Source organism: Falco peregrinus, chromosome 6 (assembly GCF_023634155.1).
Source record: "Falco peregrinus isolate bFalPer1 chromosome 6, bFalPer1.pri, whole genome shotgun sequence".
NCBI classification, from domain to species: domain Eukaryota; kingdom Metazoa; phylum Chordata; class Aves; order Falconiformes; family Falconidae; genus Falco; species Falco peregrinus.
Genome location: NC_073726.1, coordinates 18,410,316 through 18,428,507, shown reverse-complemented (window position 1 = coordinate 18,428,507; position 18,192 = coordinate 18,410,316). Strand labels below are relative to the sequence as shown.

Genomic DNA, 18,192 nt, shown 5'->3' with positions numbered 1-18,192 from the left:
TCTCATAACTGATGGTCTTAGATATCTGTCAAAGCAGCTATGCATTTTACAAATCTCTTTTAATATCCCAGATAACTGGTTCTTCATGTTACACTGCTGCTAGTGCAAGAAACGCAGCCATAGGTCTGCTATATATCTGCTTTTCCTCGTGACAAAAGTTTACCCCCTTAATATGACTTTTCTGTTAGAAAACCTTAAAATTTTGAGAATCAAAGCTGTATTTTCCCACCTTCTTACGGCACTTGTCTTGCAAAAATATTAGTAATGTGAAGGTGGAAGTTAGGTGCTGATTTTAAAGAGTATTTATATGCAGCCTCTTGAAGAAATAACTAATGTAAAATTGAAGACTTTTTGGAACATGCTGTAAGGCAATAATCGTTTTTTAAACCCAGCGGTTACCCTGAATTTACACATAGCTTGAAATCAAGTGCAAAGTGCTATTTTCTACATAAATCAGATCCAACTGCACAGATTGTTCAGATACATCAAATTTGTAATACAGATTCATGGCTCAGAAATGATACCTGGAAAGCAAAGGAAAAGAAAAGCTTATTTTTCCTATTTTTTTATTGATTGCTGTCATCACAGAAAATGAAGAAGCGTTCAGATGCATTCAGCCTGTCTGCTGTTGACTTTGCACAATGTAGTTTATTTGCTAAAATTATAAGGCCAGTCTCACACTATTGAAGTACACAAATTGGAAATAGGGAGTTTATACCCAAAGGTATCCTGCTAGCCTTTGAGCTTTGAGCAGCTCCTCCAGTGTGACGCCCACAGAATTCCTGCCTCCAGCACCCAGGCACTAAGCTATGCTTAACTTATCAGTCTTCTGCGTGCAAATCTGGGTAGTTTAATCAATTGCTTGCATGTGTTTCCAGTTACAGCTCATTTCCAATTTGTGTCTATAAATAAGAACTTTTTGAACACAGGCCTGTCCCTATACATTGCAAGTGCAGAGCTGGACCCATCTAGAGGCTAAAAACAGTACTGTGCTAAAAACAGTACCTGTGCGGTTCAAGCATTTATGTCATCATTGGAGACCTCCTAGCAACAAAGGAGTTCCTGCATTGTCTAGAAATCTGAATTGATCATTCCTTGTATTCTCACCTTTCTTCTGCTTTGTTCTTCACTTATAGTAGTCCAGAGAGATCATGAGGTTAAAAATCCAGGCTGACATTAGGGCCATTTTGAAGTCCCAATTGTCAAGCATAGGAAGTTCAGTGAACTGCAGTTCCACTACAAGTGTTAGTATATTTATAACCACAGCTTTCTATGCATCATCTTCATTTCCCCTCCTATAGCATAATGGACAAAGGAAATAAGCCTTTTTTCCTGAAATAAGTAGAAAAATAAATTCTCTATAAATACAGCAACAGTTAGTTTTGCACAGTCACTCAGCTGTGAATGGTTCTGATTATTTACTTGGCAGGAAGTGTTAGGACAGATTTTTTTTTCCCAGTGAAATATATCCAGAAAATCAAAAGCAATTTAGTTTGGGTCAACACCAAAACTGAAATACCTGATTGATAAAAAAATAGCATCACATCAAATGAAAATATATGTGTTATACAACGTTTCCATTTCAGGTGGTTTTAATGAAAGAGTTTTGAGGGGAAGGATTTTCCTAAAAAGCCGGTTTTTGCAATGGGGCTTTTCCCCACCAAAATTGTGGCTGTGCTACCATTCATTAGAGCACTAACCAAGGATATAAGTCAAATTTCCTGATGTAGAACAGGTATATTGACCATTCTAGCATGCCTTAGGAGAGACCCCTACCAGAGCGTTGTAGTGCAGTCTGTTATGAGTCTGCATTTCTCCCACAGGAATTGTTCCATTTTGTATAAATAATCACTTACAGAAGATGATCAGCAGGCTAACTTGAAGATAGACAGAGGTGCAGATGCTAGAAGGTGGTTTAGAAAGTACATCCAGATCAAGAGATACGTGCCTGTGCTTCCTTGCACCGTGGGTTTGGTAGCCCTTACTAGTGACCGCTGCATTTATATTTGTAGTAATAGATGAAAAATTGGGAGCTTTTACTGTGGTTTTATTGACTGAATACAGTTAAACCCTTCAGAAACTTTTTTCGTAACTCTGTTACTATGTCTGAAGTTCTTATGTGTGTCTAATAAATGTCTAAAGCATCTTGGCCTGTACATTTAAGCTAGATACTCCTACCTGTTCAGACTACTGATCAGATAATCCAATTCATCCTATTTTTAATGCTTATTTTATAACTCTCTAGAGCTGAGGTTGGGTGTTATTTGAAACTTGAACCACCCCATGTATCATTCATCTGCTGTGAGTGCAAAAATCAATAGTCATTTTGGAAAAGTGCCCTTTCTTTTTGTGACCACCTTGGTGGAATAGCAAACATTCATTCATATTCCTGCTGCATATCTAACACCACTTTCTTATTTCTAGCAATACCGACTTAATTTCAGGAACCTGTGGTGTGTAAAAAAAAAAAAAAAAAAAAAAAAAGACAGACAAAAAAACCTGATAAAATGAATCAATATAGTGGTTAATAAAATTGGTCTAAAACCATCAGGCAATTTGAATATGGGCTCCCAAAGGTTCTAGCTGTTTTATTGCTATGGGTAAAAACTATTCAAGGACAAAATTGAATATTAAAATTTGTTTTACAAACATGTCTTTAGTATTTAATAAATATGTAGCAGCTGGCAGGAAAGTAGAACATCCTTCTGTTAAATAACAGTCTAAGTGTATGTATATGTGGGTATGTATAGTTATTTCTGTCTTACAGCAAATTTCTATTTTAAAAGATATGTAGACCTTTTACATAGGTATCCTTTGATATAGCAATAGAAAACGCAGTTTTGAAAGAAAGAGGGACACAGGAGAAGACTTTTTCAGGTTTGTGGCAATGTTTTTGAGCTTCCAGGGAAGTGAGACCTTTTCCTTACTTTTTAAATGCAAAAATACTGAGTCCTTTCCATAGTCCTAAACATTGCCTTGGCAATTACACTCCCAGTGGCCTTGGCCAGTCCAGCTGAATTCCCTAACCCACACTTTCCCCATCTGTATAACAGGGATAGTAATATTTACTTACATATCTCATGGGAGTGTTATGGGGATTAATTATTTAATGCTTGAAAAGCACTTTAAAGATTAAAATTCCTAGTCGACTACTCAATGTTATTATTAAAGCAGAACCTTACTAATCCGCACGCATTCTAATCCACACCAAAATTGGCAGTGTCCTCCCACATCTGAGCAAATATTTAGTAATAAGGCTGTTGAGCAAGTTCTCTTATTACTAAGGCTTAATTATCATAATATAATATTCTCGAGTAGATTTACTAATATGGTGTAAAGTGTAGATAATTACAGCTAAACTACAGTGAATAAAACAGATGAACAAACATTGTCCCTGGTTTTGTTCACGTAAACCAGCAAGCAGACTTACCAGCCCAAGGAGGGAAAGTTCCACCCACAAAACTTTTTCTAACTTTTTTTTGTGGCTTCCTGTATTTCCATCCACTTGACAATATTAGAAGACGAGCACCCAAAAGACAGGGCCTGAAAGAACGCAGCCATCCCTCTGTCTCCACAGCATCAGTTTTTCATTTCTTCATACAATCCGGATAAATAGGAAATCTGGGAGTTCAGTAACCATAGGATTAAGCACAGTCTCCTGCTGTTGCAGTGTACCGGCCCATAAAATCCCTCTCCTGCCGCTCATTTTGCAGTCCTTCTCATCTGCAAATTTGCAATGGTTCCCCAGTTGATGGCAAGACTGCATCGCTCCAACTTGTTCTTAAACAGCGTTAGCTTCCCTACACATCTGTGATGGTGGTATCCGTGCAGTATAGACCTACAGATCAAAGGGAACAGTATGAAGGCACAAACCATTATTCCTGTAGCCTGTCCCAGTAATTCTCACCACGAAGGCTGTGCAATAACCGCTTCAATGGCTAGGCTCTAAGGGATCTAAAACCAGTTCCACGTAGAATCGTAGAATAATTTAGGTTGGAAAAAGATCTTTAAGATCATCCGGTCCAACCATTAACCTATCACTGCCAAGTCCATCACTGAACCATGTCCCTAAACACCACATCTACACATCTTTTAAATAGTTCCAGGGACAGTGACTCCACCACTTCCCTTGGCAGCCTGTTCCAGTGCTTGACAATCTCTTCAGCACAGTCGGTTTTCTGCAATGGCGTGCATTTCTCCATAGGAGAGCAGAGCCACTCTTTTATATTTCTAAGTAAATTGTGATTTGAGGTCACGCTTCATACCCTTTAGAAGGACGTGGAAACTATTGTGTGTCCTCCTCTGGCGTGACATGAACAAGAATATTTTATCTGCACACCTACAAGCAAAGGCTCCATCTCCAAGAATATCAGCTGAACTTCGGATATCATGGCTTTGAACTTATGTATGTGATCTTTTAATTGATCTGTGATTATTCAGGTGTAAAAATTCTGGCTTTTTAGCTTGCTTAGAAGAATCCATAAACAGGCATCAGCTCTTTTAGGGACAAAAGCACAGCCATGAAAGTACAAAAAAATGATGCAAAAGTACAACAAGAAGCAATCAAGTTGTATCAGAAAAGTCTTCCAGCAGCCTGAGCTATGATACCCAAGACTAAATTAAACTAACAGGGCCTTTTATGACCCTCATCGTTGGCATCAGAAATTCGATAAGTCTAAATGATCACATAGAGAATGACATAAAAAAGCTGTTATTCTAACCGTTAGAGAGGAGAAGGCAAGCGTTGTCCGTAGAGGGACTTGCAGTTGATCCCGCCTCTGCTCTTCTCGCTCTGCCATCCCTTGGTGCAATTCCCAGCTGCTGCTTTGTGACCCGACCACAGGGAGAGGTTAGCAGAGCTCACGGCCCCTGTCAGATTTCTTACAGCTTGTTACTCCTTGCTTGGAAAAAAAAAATCCCTCAGAAAATGAAATGCATTTTTTTCACTTTGACAATATGATGTAACTGTCACTCTCCAGGCAACGCTTAACAAACATGACCTTAGAGCATGTTGTATTTTGTTGAGCTACAGCAACACATATGCAACCCTGAATTTTAAACATCTGGGTTTTCTAACAACATGTAGTTTGTGTTTACTCATTAGGAGCTGAATATTACAATGTGACATTCATTCATTCGTGCACTTCTCATTATACAGATTTTAGAGAAAATTGTCTCAGCAGCCAAAAGATACTGGGTACCCACAACATCCCCCACAGTAAGCGTGGTCCCAGGGTCAGTGCTGCACCTTCAGTGCCCAGCAGCCTCCAGTCTGAAAAGAGTTTGCTAAAGAGAGACTAAACTAATTCTACAGCTTCTACCCTAAGCAGGATGGGATTACTTATTCATGAGCTTTGTAAATAAGGATGCATTCCAACCAAGTTATGTGTTTTGCTTAAGATCCTGCTGAGATCTTAAGTGAGAACCGCCAACACTTGGCGCCTGCCAGAAACAACTTTCTAGGGGAATTTCATATGCAGCCAAAATGCTCTGAATTCCTCACTTATTAAATACATTTTATATATTATCTACATACCTTTAATAATGACAGCTATTTATTGATCAGACAGGATGTGATGCTGACTGTTAATGCCCATTTTAGCTGTGACAATTAATAATTTTAATATTTAAGTTTAATTAAGTGTGTAATATCCAACTCTTAAATTATTCAGTCTCTGCAGAATGTTTTTCATTAATACCACACATTCTATTAACATATTTATGAACACCTTTTATGACTTAATGTGGTTTAATTCTATTAATAAAAACTAATTTTAAAGTCATTATCTTTTTTCATTATACAGTAAGTTGCAGTGTAGATTTTCCAGCTCCAGCATGGCTCTGGAAGAGAACTGAGGTTTCTGCAGCTTCTACTTTACTGTCTGACCACACAGGAAAAATAAAACCTTCTTTACTGAAGGTCCTTTTGCCTAAGTAGCTCTGATCTGATAGATAATGCGAGGTGCTCAACACTTCAAAAAGGGTACCAAACTGCCTGGAGGAGCTGGTGAAAGCTCATGTGTGGTTAGAGCAACATCACTCAAGACCAGTGCTTAGGGTGTCCGTACACTTAGCACTGAGGCAGCAGTGAGGAGCTCGCTGTGGAGGATAAAAGCACTGTACATTTCAGATGTTTACATTATTAGTAAGTAATCCTGTAACATTTATGCAGATACATTAACTTGATTCAAGGAAAAATCAAATTTACCACGTTCACTTAGATTAGTGATCATGATAATTGGTTTAAATATTATGGATAAGACTGTTTACTAGATGCATATCTACTGAATAAGCTAAAATGAGTGATAAATTTGTACTCATAATCATCTGACCTTAAGATAGCCAGAGGACTATTACAGTAAATTAGTAAACTGATTTACTAAATCAATTTACCTTTTCCAGGTCTGAAATATAACCTGTTTTAAGTGTGGATTTTGGTTATTTTTCCCCTCTCCCGTTCTGGACTTTAAGTAGTTTTTTGCTGCATAGAAAAATTACCCTTTTTTATTCTTGCTCTTTTAAGGGCAGTGTTAAAATTTTGTCAGTCCTGTTGTAAGGTGTGACTGACGCTGGAGAGTGCCAAATGATGCAGAGCTTAGGCATTATTACAAAATCCTAGTGAATAGCTTATGCCAGTGATTCATATTTAAGGGGTGAACAATGGCAGGGTAACCAGGAGAGGACTAAAGCAGCACCCCAAGAACATCCAAGTCCTGGAGACAATCCAGTTCACCTGCTCTCCAGGGCAGAAACTCGGACTGCTTCTGCATTCATTAGTTATCTCCCGTATTAACCTGAAAGGTCTCAGGCTACTTGCAGTGACCTGTGCTTGCTAAAATGGGCCTGCTGTGGGGCGGTGAGTGTAGATCTCTGTGTCCACCCGTTCAGCTTTGATACCCAGCCTCCAAAAGGGCTTCTGGAAGGAGGTCCCCAGCACTGGTCGTGCACACATTCAACAGAAGAGCAGACATGTATTTCCAGAGGTCTTCTGAGACACCTCTCTCTGACTCTGTAAGGCTATTAAATTATTATCTCAAGTGATTAGGACAGTAAAATAGTGGTGAAGCAGTGCCATAATTAAACAGCTAACTGAGGGGAAGGGATTTACGAGGATGCACTGGGTATAGCATAGGATCAGGAACAATGCAGAATAAGAATAGGAACTCTTCAAGTCAGATCAGTCACTTCCCATGTCTCTTTGTTAACCATTTTTAAAGAATACATTACATCAAAAATTGAAAAGTGCTTTCATCCATAGTACTTTCTACAGATTAAAGCCAACACAAATCAATGTGTGTGAATCTCTTGTTTCAAGAAAGCGTTCAGCATTTTTCTAAAGGGTTTTTTAATTTTTTGCCTTGCAATATACAGTTTTGCCCTCTCTGCCCCAAGTTTAAATTTTCCCTTTCTCTCTGTTCCCTTAACTCCAAAACCAAGCGATATCATCTCCTGCGCTTCTGCAGATTTGGTCTTCCAAGCGTAACTAACAATCTGCTCTTTCTGAAGTGCATTTCAATAATTCTCAAATTAGATCTCTGGACATGAAAGCACTTTTTCTAACAAACCTCCATACAGAATAGAGAAATGGTGATGAAAGTGAACATTACCTGACATAAGATCATTCAAAGTCTCATCAGACGGCCCTTGCAAGGACTCTATGACACCATCTCTGCTGTAAAAGTATTTCAGGAGTCTTCCATAATATCTAGGTTAAGTATGCAATGGAAGATGGATATAATGAACCCAAAGGAACTAAATTGTAGCTCATCAGTAATGATTAGTAACATGAAAAGAGTACTCTGAGAGCATCAGAGTATCGATGGCACTGGGAACTGAATAAAATAGGAAGCAGAGCTGTGCTTCCTGGTCATTGGAATAGGTCAATGACTGAATTTTCTGGATGAAAATTAAATGTTTGAAGTTTACAGAGAAGTTCCTCACTTACCCTCCTTTACAGTCACATCTCTTCAGTTCTTGCAGATACATGCAGAAGGCCTGCCACCAATAGCTCCCAGTAGTGCTCCCCTTTTCCAATATTAGACCAGTGACAAAAATAGAAATGCACAATGACTTTGGTGACAGAGAGACTAGGCTTGCCATTGTTTCACACTCCAAACATCAGTCCTTCTTAACTAATCATTCTACTTTTCTGAAAATGCGAAGTACCAAATTCAGAAGTAAAAGATGCAGGGACTCTCAGATGCGTGTTTGTTTTCCTGTAATGTTTCATGACTTTGCTAACTCACTCTGGTTACCCTGACCAACCATCCTCAACCTTTGCGAAAACAAATGTGCAAAGCCAAAAAACCAAATTATACTAGAAAGCAGGAAAATTCCACTCTTAAGCAAAGTTACATTTACAGGCTACTCTAAACAGTCAGAGTCACCGTGACAATACCAAGTACAAACAGGCAAGCAGTATAATGAATGTGGGTAAATTAAGATAGCAAGAAATTAGATTAGTTTTTCATTGCATCGGAAAAAAGACTTCACAGTACCAAACAGATCACTTAACTGCATGAGTAAGAATGGAAAAGTAGTTCAGATGCCAAAATGTCTGAGTATAGCCTGGATTTATTTTTGTAAATGTATATGGCATGTATATCATTTCTATACACAGGGTCAACATTTTTCACCTATAGCACACTGCTATCATAGCTTAAAAAAAAAATCATAAGGGCAGTGCTAACGATGAAAAGGCTATCCCACCTGCATGTGGCCGTGGTGACTGAGCAAAGAAAGGGCCACATCACAGCAGAAGGAGCCTAAATCCATTGACGTTTATTTCCAGAGCTGTTGGTGTCTAGGGATCTGAACGTGGATAAATGCAGTGGAAGGGGAGCCAATCAAAGTGCAATTTTGTGCCAAGAAAGTGTAATTTGTGAGAAAGTATTTGCATGGCACTGTTGAATACTTAACAAGAAGTGCAAGTTTATAGCCAGAAGTAGAAGGAGCCTGTAAGGTGGAGGCAGAGCCCCTTGCCACTCACTTTCCAGGAGAGGCTGGGGAAAAGGGTGACAATAGCATGTCACGTTTGCATGAGGCTGACAGCTGGACAGAAGGTACCAAGAGCTTTTCTAACCATCAAAACCTCAGAGAATCATTTATTTCAGGAGACAAAGGGTGCTGCATGCCTGGGTTGTGGAGGCTCCAGGATGAAAGATTAAAGATTCTTTAAATATTCTGAAATATCCCTCCTTAGAGAGCATTAAAGACAAGCTGCAGGAGACCAATGCAATCAGGAACATCACAGACATGTCAAGCTATAATGAGAAAGAGCCAAATGCATTCCTGGTGTAACACTGCCAACATTAGTGAATACTCACCAGGGGACAATTTGTCCCATTTTTGTTATTAGCAGCATCTGTAAGAACTGTTTGCCACCTTCTGGCAATACGTAATTTCAGAAAAAAGTAGGGGGGGGAAATAAAGCACCATATTTTTTATTTAATCAAAAACTCTTTGATTCCCTAGGATAATAGTTCTCGGAAGATATGAAAACAGCTGCTTAGACGTTTCAGGAAATGTTTAATTCAGACTACTGAAAGTGCTCAAAGCTTTAATATAATGTTCATTTTTCACATAATTTGTAAATTAAAAAGGCATTGAGATTTTATTGTACTTAAGTAATAAAATGTGAAGCCTTTTTTACTCTTCACATTACTACTAAATATAAACTAAGTTAATATTAGTACTTTATGGTTAATTTTATCTGATGAAAAATCCCACATTATTATTTAAAATGTTTGGATGCGAAAGGAGAACCTAGTCACAAATCCAAGGTCTAACCTCTCATGACCTGAGATCTTGGCAGAGCAGATAAGCACAGCGAGACTAGACTTGACAGACCCTTACAAGGGCAACCTGTAAAGAAAACACGAGCGTTGCAGGAAATTAAATGTATCAGTAGGCTAAGCTCTTTCCCCTGACTTAGTACCTAGGCAGTGCTCAGAAAGACAGGCAGATCCTTCTTCTCCATTAGCAGTAAAGCCAGGTTTCATTTGCTGGTGGTTCAGGTGTCAGCCATCAGCAAGCACTGGATCCAGGTGGAAGACTGGGCTTTGTAAGAGCAAGTAGACACATGAGAGTAGTACCCTCATTTCCACTCCATTGAACGTGTGTAAGCTGATGTAGCAAAGCCAACAATTCACGTAAATGGCAGTTCTACCTCAAACAAAAAAACATTTAGACAGAGGACTTCTGCTCCTGATGTTTTCCCCTTGTCACTCGTCCTCCAAAATGGCTTTCATCTCCTACTTGTCCTCCTACACACTCAAGTGTCTGTGGTGTCTCTTACTCAGTTAGCAATTTGCTCCTTGCCTGGGAGTTATGCAAAACAGGTTGTAGGTGAGTCACTCTTACACATTCCATGGAGAAGTGCCGCCAACCTGCATGACAGTAGCTTGTGGAAACTAAAAGCCACCCAGAAAACACCTACTAAATTACACAAATCAAATGCCACCACAGTGATAGATTATAGTGCTGCTCCCAGCTCATTTATCTTGTCTAAATTAGTAGGTCAAGGGAAATTTTCTCCCTTCAAAGAAGGGAGGAAGGCATCTAGTAGCCTTCAGTGAGATGTATACCTTTGGAAAACAATTTCTCCCACTGTAAGGATATCCATAGTGATGAAGTCAGAAAAAAATTTAAAACTACATCACTAAATGTCTCCAGCAGTTTCAGCTGAATGCAGTGTCCTTCACTTCTGCTTGTAAATTGTTTGGGCATTAGTAGTTCACACTCTATTAAACAAATGCTGTCTTCCGTTCATCCCAGAGGTGGGGGGAGAAAAAAGTAAAATCATGCTCTGCCTGGTTTAGTACGTTTGCAAAATGTTTTGAGATACTTTGAAATAACAGACAGTAAAAGCAGGTTATGTTCACAATTAACACATAGGTTTTATGTAAAGCTTAGAAATGACAGAAAAAAATGTATTTGAAAGTATTAATAACTCTCTCCAAAATGCAGCTACAAGCTCGGAATAAGCAAAAAGAGAAATCATTAGTTTAGTTGCTCTACAGAATAAAATTTTGCATTTTCCTCCTGTTTATATTTGTTATGGAAAAGCAATCATTTTACTGCTGGTTGATCAAGTCCAAATGAACCCTTATGGCTTGAACACAGCTCTTTAAAAGGTTTTTCTTTTGAGCAACAAATTACATACATTACTGCACTTTGCTGTACTCCAGTAATTTTGGTATTTTTCCCATAATGTTCAAACATTAGAAGAAAGTCAGTTCCAATGCCCTCAGATCAGTATTCTCCTCACTAGCCGGTGACATACTGCAGCAAGGGCTTGTTGACATTAACATCTACCAAGGCTGAGGATGACTCATTTCATCTGAAGGCAAAAGTGGTTTAGGTTGGGTTTTGGGTATCTCAAATTGATGGTACTTAAACTTTATAGAAAGTAATTTTGTCAAGTTCTTACTTGCAAGTACTATATGGCCACAGAATATCAATGACACAGTTTCATTGCAGGGCAGCTTTTTCCCCCAGCCACTGGAAACACAGCCTATATAGGTGCCTCCCCAGCCGGGCAGCCAGGCACTGCATATCAAGCAAACTGCAGCCCAGCTGGGCTTCTCCCAAGCCAACCTTCCCTTTAAGCTATGGCTACAAGTCCTCTGGCTTAGTTGGCCAAGTTGTCTTTTCCTGAGGGTTTTCTGGGGGAGAGGCAGAAATCTGGTAATGCATATAATATTGCACGTCCTAGTTTACAGATATCTATATATAATCACATGTAACAAATACATTGGTTCACTTTTGATGAAGTAGATTCTAACACACTACGATTTCTCATGGCAACGTTTGGTGATTTTTCCCTCCCCGCCAAGAAAGAAAATAGAAAAAGAAAAAAAAAATCATCTAGGGGAACAGTCCATTAACAAATCAGTTCTCTCTAGGGAATCAAACAGCAGGCCACTCACCGTCAGGTGTCCTCCCCTGAGTGTCTCACAAATAACCGGTACAATATCGCCCTTAGTGCCTCAGAGGAACCGCAAGAGGTGTTTGTCACCCTGGTGTTGAATGGTGGCCACCTGGCTTGTCCTCCTGCAGGAGAAACAGCTGATGTGGGCATAGTGGCACATTTTGCACAGAGGCAATCTTGTTAGCGGAAAGCATCTTGCCGCTCCAGGCCATTTGATGTTTCCACTGGTGTCCAGCTGATACTTCCCAAGCTATTTCTGTAACTTCAGGTGCCCTCAGAGCTCTGGTAATGGCCCGCTGCTCCTCACTGCCACTCAGTGAAACACAATCATCTCATGAACAACTGGGGAAGACGACCATAATTAAGGCAAATAGTCGGTCAGGCTAACACTCAGCACCACCCCTGTCCTGGGGAGGTGTAACAACGCTGCAGAAAGCACAAACTTAATTCTCTAAGGCCCGAGGTGGCTTGTTTAGTGTGAGCTCAGGCACCTTGCTGGTGCACACAAGCAGCTCCACGCTGCCCAGCAGAGTCCCAGGACAGTTTCAGAGAAACAAAGTGACTTGGACCCCATGCAACGTCCCCGATTCAAGTGTTAACCAAAATAGGATCCCCTGGATTTCAGATCTCAAAAGAGCCTCCCCCATCAGCCCGTGGCCCTGTACTGGGGGGGCGGCACTGAAGAGCAGAAGTAAGGAACAAGCCCATCGAAGCAGATGCTTTTTGGAGGCAAGTTCTTAAAAGCTGATCACTCTACATGCATGAGGCTTTCTTTTATTTTTTCTTCCTCAAGTGCCAAGCAGGGAGCAGATGGTACATTACTCAGCCTTAACTGGAGGGTAAGAAAGTGTGATTTAAAAAAAAAAAATAAATTCAGTTGAGACCCTCAGCCCATTTAGATCCTCAGCTCAAAGTTTATTTGTCTTACACAGAACTTGTACTTTCTACCCCTCTCAAATGCTAATCCTCTCCACACATATGCTCATTATGCAAAAGCATATGACAAACACCATCTGGGAAAATAAATAGCTCCTCAACCAAGCACGTTGCTCCCTCCCTTTACGTCACCCACCTCACTATTGTCTCCCCTATTTTTATCTGCAAGACGGCAATCACTCAATCAAGCTATTAACTTAAAAGTGCCGTCTCAGTGAACCAAGCTGCAGATCCCGGGCTGGGCAGTAAAAGCCATTCCATTTTTCGAGATGATGTACATCTTCATGATAATTTGAAAGCAGCCAGAGCACTAAGAAAAATAAATGTATCTTTTAAAAGACAGTTGCTGTCGCTGAGATACTGGTCCTGACCTGCAGAAGTCCATGCTTGTTTTTCAGCTAGGAGGTTACATTTTCTCCCCCATGAAATATGCAGCTCTTACCATGAGTTCCACCTCGTTTCCATGGATTCCTGAGATAGTCCTTCATCTCTGACGGATTATTGCTCATACCGTTCAGAGCCAGGCAGTGGTGCTAAATAGGGAATGACATTAGCCAAGTTCAGTGATTTCTCTAACCTCAATGCAGACGGGTAAAAATAGGAGTCAGGCTGTCATTAGTCATGATGGATTCATTGTCTGCCGGAACGTTAATCAAAAAAAATGAGGATCGTGTATGCAAGAGAAAGGCATCTCAGAATATTCTGGTTTGTACCAATGGATTAGGAAAATCATCATGATTCAGCAAAAGAGATGTCTGTTTAGCTAAATTAAACAGGATCTACACCATCCAACCGTATTGTGTTGAGGCCAAGTAACCAGGAGAAAAATTCAAAATGCACAGCCAAGCTCCTCAGCAGCTGATGCTATGATATAAAGGCAGAGCTTTCTAAGTATCCTGTAAGAATTGTGGGGCCATAAACACTGCAATATTATATCTGTTTAGAAAAATATGAGACAAAATTCAATGATGAACTTATCTGAGCTACAGATTCTTGTCAATTATTATATGCTTGTAGGGACATGTTTAATAGATGGCAGAAAGTCCTTCTCATTTGTCCTCAGAGACAGTGCTGATATTGCCTAGCCCAGAAATACATTATACAGCTACAAAAGAGGCAATTTGATTTCATGAGCACGTGCCTTTATTATTTTAAGAATAATTTAATGCAAGCAGAGGAAAGCAGAATCTGTATGAAAAAATACCGGGGTTTCTAGCGTTTGTGGTTACCAGTCCTGCGGTTCTTGCTTCCTCTGAACTCGGGTGTTTTTTGGTTTGTTTGGGTTTCTTTTGGCAGGGAGGTGGTTGGTTGGTTTTGTTTTCTTCCCCTTTGACTCCACTGGGAGTTTCACCCCACCTAAGATGGAGGAGTTGAAGCCTGATACGTGGTTTGGGTATTGGCGTTGCTCGGAATACAGATGCCTGTGTGATGCGCGCCCTGTGCTGCTGAATACACCCCTAACTCTCTTCTCTTTGTTGTTACAACAGACGAACCAAACTCCTGGAGTGCTCCCTCTGCCACCTCCCCAGGTCTGTCGGAAGTAGCTCTTTCCCTCGACGACATAATCTCACCATTATCTTCATCACACATAGCCCCACCCTCTGACCCTTCTCACCAGATAAGCCCAGAGCCAACATGGGATATCAAGAGGGAACACGATGTAAGGAAACCAAAGGAGCTTTCAGTGAATGGTCACAAAAAGAAAAGGTTAGGAGAACAAAGAGAAAGGTCGGCAAGTCCTAAAAAGGTAGACAGGTCAAAGCATGAAGAAGCTTCTTGGAAAGGATATTCAGAAGGTAAAAATAAGACCACTGACGGTGGCAGGCCCACCTCAGAAAGCAAAGTGGTGGGACACAGTGTTCCCACAATCGAGGCTGGTGCAAGAGAGCATGTGTGTGCTGGAACCAGTGATGAACAGTTTGGGAGGCTGAGGAAGCCAGAAAGCAAGAGAGGAGGATCTCTTAGCAAAAGAGAAGATCACAAATCTGCAAATACCAGTGAGAAGAAGTCAGCTGCAGCACCCGACCATGTCAAGCTCGATACAGGTGCTACCAAGACATACAGTAGCAACCGCTGCAGCTCACCTGGAAGTGATATGGACCACAGCCAGAGGGACCCTGACGGGAAACCCAGCGAGTTCCCCAGGAAGGGACATCTCCACTCCATTAGCACTCGCAGCACCAACACCACAGTTCGAAAGGCAACGGTCTCCCCAGGGCCGTGGAAAATCCCTGGCTCGGATAAGCTACCTAGCGTACTGAAGTCTGGTACTTCTGCCATGAGCAGATAAGCAAGGGACTGTTGCCCTCTAACTGTCTCAAACTGACGCAGAACATTCTTCTTAGTTTTTGTCTCACATTGGTTTGTTTTAATTTATTTTAACTATCACACATATACACAAAGCATTGAGGAATGAAAACATTCGTGTGTAATTCCATGACAATGTGCACAGTATCTAATAAGTTCAAAAGCATATAGTCAACACGGAGATTTAAAATTGACCCTAAAGTCCCAGATCCATTTTAGGGACTTTGGCAGCTATGGAAGAAACCAAAACAATATGAAGGACAGTACATCAGAGAAGGATAGTGCAGTGTAGCTTTAGCATTTTTTTCCCACTGCATGAAGGACCTGGATTTCATTCAAACTTTCTATCAAGAAACTGGAACAAGTTAGAGCAATCACAAACTGGAACATCGCCTTAAATAAAACTGCACGGAGCAAGCTGAAACCGAGAAAGCATCGTTTCATGGAGCTAAAAATGTTGTAAATAAATTGTTCTCGACATATCTAGACAGGGGTTAAAGGGTTTCTTTGAAGCATCGTTTGGAACTGTACACCCATGACACATCTCCACTGTTAATGCTTTGGGATAGTCCACGTGGTCCCCTGTAGCATAGTTCACTGGGCGACACGGGAGGAGTGGGGAATCCAGTGGATTAGTTTCTGCGATACCACTTCTACTGCCATTTTTGTGAACAAACCATGTTTCTGTACATTGGAAAGGAGTTAGGGTGGAGTTGTATTTGCAAATTATTCTCAAAAGCGATTTATTACAGGTTCCCCAAATCCTGCGAGGTAGCACACAAACCAATTGGTCAGGCTCAAACCCCAGATGTCTGCAAGGCCCTTGCAATGAAAGGAAGAGTGCTACAGAGAAAAAGCTGCAGTTTCCTTAAGGAAAGGCCTTTCCTTCCTGCAGAAGATGATAGCTTCACTTATCAACAGTGCTATGTTTCACGCCCATCTGCATTTAGTTAGGACACTCTCACCTTTCATCCCTTCAGTCTGGCAGAGCAGGTGCCTTCCAGGCACGTGTTAACAATAATTAGACTGGTTTCTGAAATACACTTGTCGGTGTTCTCATTCAGTAAATTCGATATCTTTCCATTTTTTAAATGGTTAAATGGTTTCCATTTTATCATTTCTTCCCTACCTCCATTTTTTTTTTTTTTTTTGTCTTAGTTTTATCTTTCTTGCTTGTCTGTTTTGAATTTCAAGCCTTAAGTGCCAGGTAAACATTCCAGTCTGCCTTCACAGGAAATAACTCCAAGTTCAGTCAATCAGTCATTTTCTTGTTTCAAAAAGATGTGTGTGTGTCTGTGTAAGTGTGCATATGCTTATTTGTCTGTCAAAATCAAAACAAAATCCTGGGCAATAATACATTGGTAATTAAAAAAAAATCATAAAGCTAAGTACTGTCAAAAATTTGTACTTAAAAAATTATTATTCTCTAACAATCTTAGTTCCTCACATGCTCTGCTGAAAAATTAGATTGAGATTGGCTTTCTTCCAAGAAATTAGCACATTACTGTATGTCTTAAACATTGCACTGGACTGAGAAATTTATAGGCATGTTTCTTCCTGTCCAATTATTTGAAAAGCCTCAAGTCAAGGATTTTGCAGCTTTCAAACAATTTTTTTTAGAAAGAAAACCCCATTTATAATTTCTAAAAAAGCACAAGTCCATGTAGCTGTTTATAAAACTTATTTAATGGGAAAAAAAAAATCTTTATCCCCTGAACTAGAATCCAATATAATTTGCCATTAATTTATTTGAATCTGATTTTGGACAATGCTTCTGTAGTGTAGATGCATGTCCCAGTATCTTATTTTTATGTATAAAGAAAGCAAACAATGAAATCTGAAAAACAGTTGAGATTATGCTTGCATAAACTCTAATTTGCACAGATCACAGCTACTCCTTGTGCAGTAATTGCTTTATGCAGCTATAATCGATAACCTGTGAAGACAGCACATCATCTAAACCCCATTCCAAATAATATTTCTGTGTAGTGTTAGCTGTGAATTTACCCTGTACAGCTCTATCTCTATAAATATAATTCCATGTATTAATAGTCACAGAAAGGCTGTAAGTGAGCAACTATTTTTATGAAACGCACCACTATGGATAAATTAACTTTTACAGAAATCTTGTTTACTGTATGATATTCTAAACCACTGTCAAATAAAATATATATCCAAAAATCTTTTTTTTTCCAATTGTACATAGTCTGTGTTAATTTTGAATCATAGGCTTCAGTTTTACACTGAGAATTAATCACTGACATGCATATAAGTAGAATATATAATTATATTCTTATATATAATTAACTACTGTGTTATAAAAAAGGGAGTGCTCCGTTTTTCCCTCTTACTCCAAAGAGGGGTTCAGTTTATGATTATACATGTAGGTGACCAATATAGGCAAGTTAAGGTGTATGAGGCTACACAGATTCAGGGAAATCTCTCCCTTGGCAGAGAAGCATGAACTTCCAATCCCAGGAGACACGGGATCAGGATGGCCAATGTCCCGGCACCGAGGGAGAACTTCTGAGCACACACAACGTATACAGAAGGAACTGGGCAGCCCAACTTGCCCTAGAAAGGTTTGTTTACAAGCTTAGTGAAGGGGCCATAATTTGATTTCCAGTTCACTTTACAGAAACAATGTCTCAGAAAACATCAAAAGGGTGTAAAAATAATGGTAACCTGTCAGTCTTTTCTGGGGCCTGATCCATCCCATGTTGAACAAAGCAGAAAAATGCTCCTTACCTTCGGTTAGGCAAAATATATCACCAGTTTACAAACTGTAGGCACTGTAAGATGTGCTGCCTGGAAAACTACCTATATTTTTCACACAAATATGTTGATTTTTTTAGTAACTATTTCCTTTTCCCTTAAAATATCATTTTCTTCAAAGTACAATAATTTGCCTTTATACACCCTGAGTCAGTTTCTGCAAAGCCTTGTTTTTCAGAAGATTAACCTTCCACATAAAAAATTACAACCAGCTGAACTAATAACATCATTTTTCATTACAA

General features: G+C 39.8%; 1 protein-coding gene across 12 annotated transcripts in view; it reads left to right on the top strand.

Moving 5' to 3' along the window:
• Window positions 1-17,348, top strand: part of MAGI2 (membrane associated guanylate kinase, WW and PDZ domain containing 2) — a 755,758-nt gene extending 738,410 nt beyond the window's left edge. For 9 of the 12 annotated variants that reach the window (XM_027795434.2, XM_027795431.2, XM_027795430.2 and 6 more), the window contains one exon: window positions 14,356-17,348. In XM_027795434.2, coding sequence (XP_027651235.1) covers window positions 14,356-15,158 — 803 coding nt within the window. In that variant the 3' untranslated portion in view covers window positions 15,159-17,348. The remainder of the gene's footprint in view (window positions 1-14,355) is intronic. The other 3 variants (XM_027795437.2, XM_027795435.2, XM_027795436.2) reach the window with 2 other exon arrangements.
• Window positions 17,349-18,192: the final 844 nt, after the last annotated feature.